The 3,069-nt window shown below is 63.2% G+C and overlaps 2 protein-coding genes across 2 annotated transcripts in view; both read right to left on the bottom strand.

Annotated features, from left to right (window-relative positions):
* The window catches only part of GRPEL2 (GrpE like 2, mitochondrial), an 8,225-nt gene extending 7,739 nt beyond the window's left edge, over positions 1 to 486 (bottom strand). The window contains exon 1 of the mRNA XM_057382972.1: positions 312 to 486. Within this exon, the coding sequence (XP_057238955.1) occupies positions 312 to 379 (68 nt within the window). The 5' untranslated portion in view covers positions 380 to 486. The remainder of the gene's footprint in view (positions 1 to 311) is intronic.
* A 1,270-nt stretch (positions 487 to 1,756) lies between these two features.
* AFAP1L1 (actin filament associated protein 1 like 1) overlaps positions 1,757 to 3,069 on the bottom strand; it is a 22,416-nt gene continuing 21,103 nt past the window's right edge. Inside the window, exons 12-13 of the mRNA XM_057382944.1 lie at positions 2,930 to 3,057; positions 1,757 to 2,617 (exon numbers count right to left, since the gene is read on the bottom strand). Coding sequence (XP_057238927.1) covers positions 2,594 to 2,617; positions 2,930 to 3,057 — 152 coding nt within the window. The 3' untranslated portion in view covers positions 1,757 to 2,593. The remainder of the gene's footprint in view (positions 2,618 to 2,929; positions 3,058 to 3,069) is intronic.

Here is a 3,069-nt window from a genome sequence, read left to right as displayed (position 1 = left end):
CGGCTGGGGGTGATGTGGACCGGCGAGGGGGTGAGATGGGGTGATGGGGACCGGCGTGGGGTGATGGGTACCGGCTGGGGATGAGATGGGGACCGGTGGGTCCGGGTCGGGGTCTGGCTGTAGGTTCGGATCGGGGTCCAGATCAGGGTCGGGATGGTGATTGGGGTCTGGGTCCGGATCCGCTCCCGCCCTGGGCGCCCGCCCGGGCCCGGCCCCGCGGCGCTGCCACGTCTGTCCCCGACCCTCCCGCGGCTCCGGGCCACCGCTGTCCCCCAGCCCCGGCCCGTCCCTCCCCAGCCCGCCCCACGCACCTTTGCGGGCCGGCCTTGCCGCCCGCGGGCAGCAGAGCCCCGAGGCGCCGCAGGGAGCGGGCGGCCATGGCCCCGCACGGAGCCGGCCGGGAGCGGCGGAGGAGGCGGCGGCGATGCGCCCGCGTCACCGGGGAACTACAGCTCCCACACCGCTCTGCGGGACGGCGGGCGGGGCCGGGAGGCGGCGGGGAGGGCGGCGAGAGGGATGTGAGAGGGATGCTGGGGATGAGAGGGATGCGGGGATGCGGAGGATGCAGGGATGCGGAGGATGCAGGGATGAGCGGGATGCGGGGGATGAGAGGGATGCGGAGAATGAGCGGGATGCGGAGAATGAGCGGGATGAGCGGGATGCGGGGATGCGGAGGATGAGCGGGATGCGGAGGATGAGCGGGATGCGGAGAATGAGCGGGATGCGGAGGATGAGCGGGATGCGGAGAATGAGCGGGATGCGGGGGATGAGCGGGATGCGGGGATGCGGAGGATGCGGGGATGTGCAGGATGAGCGGGATGCGGGGGATGAGCGGGATGCGGAGGATGAGCGGGATGCGGAGGATGAGCGGGATGCGGGGGATGAGCGGGATGCGGAGGATGAGCGGGATGCGGAGGATGAGCGGGATACGGAGAATGAGCGGGATGCGGAGGATGAGCGGGATACGGAGAATGAGCGGGGTGCGGAGGATGAGCGGGATGCTCCGCCCGACGTCGCACATGCGGCTCCGGGACCCCGGGATCCCTGGGGTTGGGCTCCGGACACAGCCGCTGTCCCCGAGGCTTGGACCGGACACACGGCAGCACTCCCGGGACTSGGACCCGGACACAGCACCGGACACACAGCACCGGACATGGTCCCCTGGGGCTCGGCTCCGCCCTCCCGGGACTCGGACCCAGTCCCAGCTCCTGCCCCCGGCGGAGTTCGGAGCAGAGTTCGGAGTTGGCACCCCCAGCTCRGACCCAGAGACACACAGCTCTGATCACCCCGGGCACACGGGCCGCTGGCTGAAGCAGCCTGGGACAGTGGAAGGTGTCCCTGCCCCCTAGAATGAGATGAGCTTTAAGGTCCCTTCCAACCCAAACYGSTGTGGGATTCTCTGCTGTGCTTCCATCGGGCTGTTTGTCCCAGCAGCCGCTGCTGCAGGGGTGCCAAGCCCACCCCAGCCCACCCTGCCCCTTCCCCCGGGAGCAGGAGCAGCATTCCCACCCTGCTCCCTCAGCCAGAGGACCCGGGCCAGTGCCAGCGTTTTTATTAAAAGCTGCTTACCTGGGTACTAACCCAGGCTGTGCAAGAGCGWGCTCCAGAGTTTAATTGTGGCAGTCCATAGCAGGGGGCGACTCCCTTGCTCCCAGCATGAAAGCTGGGGCCTTTCCTTTCCATTCCTGTCCCGTGTTTCTGCCTGTGCTGAATGACCTGACCCTATTTCTCTTTTCTGCTCCAACAGCACTTCTGGTTTGGTTTTTTTTTTTTAATTTTTATACTTCCCTTCGCTCCTTTTTAATCACATGCCTTACCAACCTGTGTCTGAGCGCAGCAGCAAGAGTGTGAATGTGCTGGTGGCCAGGAGAGAGCCCTGTCCCCTCCCCTGCTCCCCCAGAACCAGCATGAGACCAGGACAGAGCTGGGCTGCCTCCATCCCCAGCCCTTTGCAGCGCTTCTGAGCTGTGTAGAAAGGGTGAAAGGTGCCCACTGTTAATTTGTTTTCAAATGCTGACGCTTGAGCTTCCTTCATTCCCAAGGGAAGKCAGCATGCCCTCACCCTTACTGCCTTAAGGACAACATGGAAATACTGGACAAAGGCACGTGGTTGAGGCACAGCAAGCTCGAGCCATGAGGAACCCTGAGATGAGACCCTGCGGAGCTGGGAGCGGTGAGCAGGTGAACAATCGGCATCTCCGACGGGGCTGGTCCTGAGCAGCTCCTGAATCCCARCCCTGAGGGGGCCACAAAACCCCARCGAGTCCGTGGTTCCTTTGGAAAGTGGTAGCCTGGACACACAGCAATCCCCATGCTCTCCCTTCTGCCCCSCTTTGGGGCAGGCTCCCCCAGAGCTGTGTTTCCCAGTAGTTCGTGAACCTTTATCCACAAGGGACTCCCTTTCCCCCCTCCTCCCCCGTCCCTCCCGCCCCTTCCCCTGGTTTATAGTGTTGCCCTGGAGGCAGGTGGTGCCGCAGTGCTGGGGGCTGCAGAACGTCTCTTTGCCTTCCCAGCACCCTCGCAGAGTCTTGGAGAAAGGGGCTGGCAGCTCCTCCGTGATCCCCACTGTCTGTTGAGGGCTTGGCAGGCTGGCTTAAGTCTGCTTCTTTTCCCATTCCTGTAGAGAAAGGGAAAAAAGGAATGAGGAGACAGAGCTGGAAAAACAACACTGAGCCCTTCAAGGATCCCTCCCTGCTGGGGGCTCTGGACCTAAAATTTTCCCAGGCTGGGGTCACTGTTGCGTCAGGAATTGCAGAGGTGATGCTTTCTCCCTTCCCACCCAGCCCTGTAGTTCCCAAATTTCCCCACAACCGGGGCTCATACCAGGGCACCCTGGCAGCTTTGGGGTGGGGAGAATTCCCAGTACTCCCCAAATTCACAGCCAAGCAAGGGGAACAAAACAAACACGGAGATTGTGTGCAGCCAGGACCTTGGCTTTCTGCAGCACGCTCCCCTTGCTGGCAGGGGTGATGGAGGGACTCCTCTTCCTCAGCTCTGCTGCACAGTTCACAGGGACCAAGTGCTCAGGGGGGCTCCCGTTGGGCTTGTTTGGAGTTTCCTGTGGAAAGG

This window comes from Malurus melanocephalus, unplaced genomic scaffold (genome assembly GCF_030028575.1).
Source record: "Malurus melanocephalus ecotype Western Australia unplaced genomic scaffold, MMel_1.1 scaffold_594, whole genome shotgun sequence".
In the NCBI taxonomy this organism is placed as follows: domain Eukaryota; kingdom Metazoa; phylum Chordata; class Aves; order Passeriformes; family Maluridae; genus Malurus; species Malurus melanocephalus.
The sequence above is the reverse complement of the archived record's forward strand: the minus strand, read 5'-3'. Positions and strand labels throughout refer to the sequence as shown.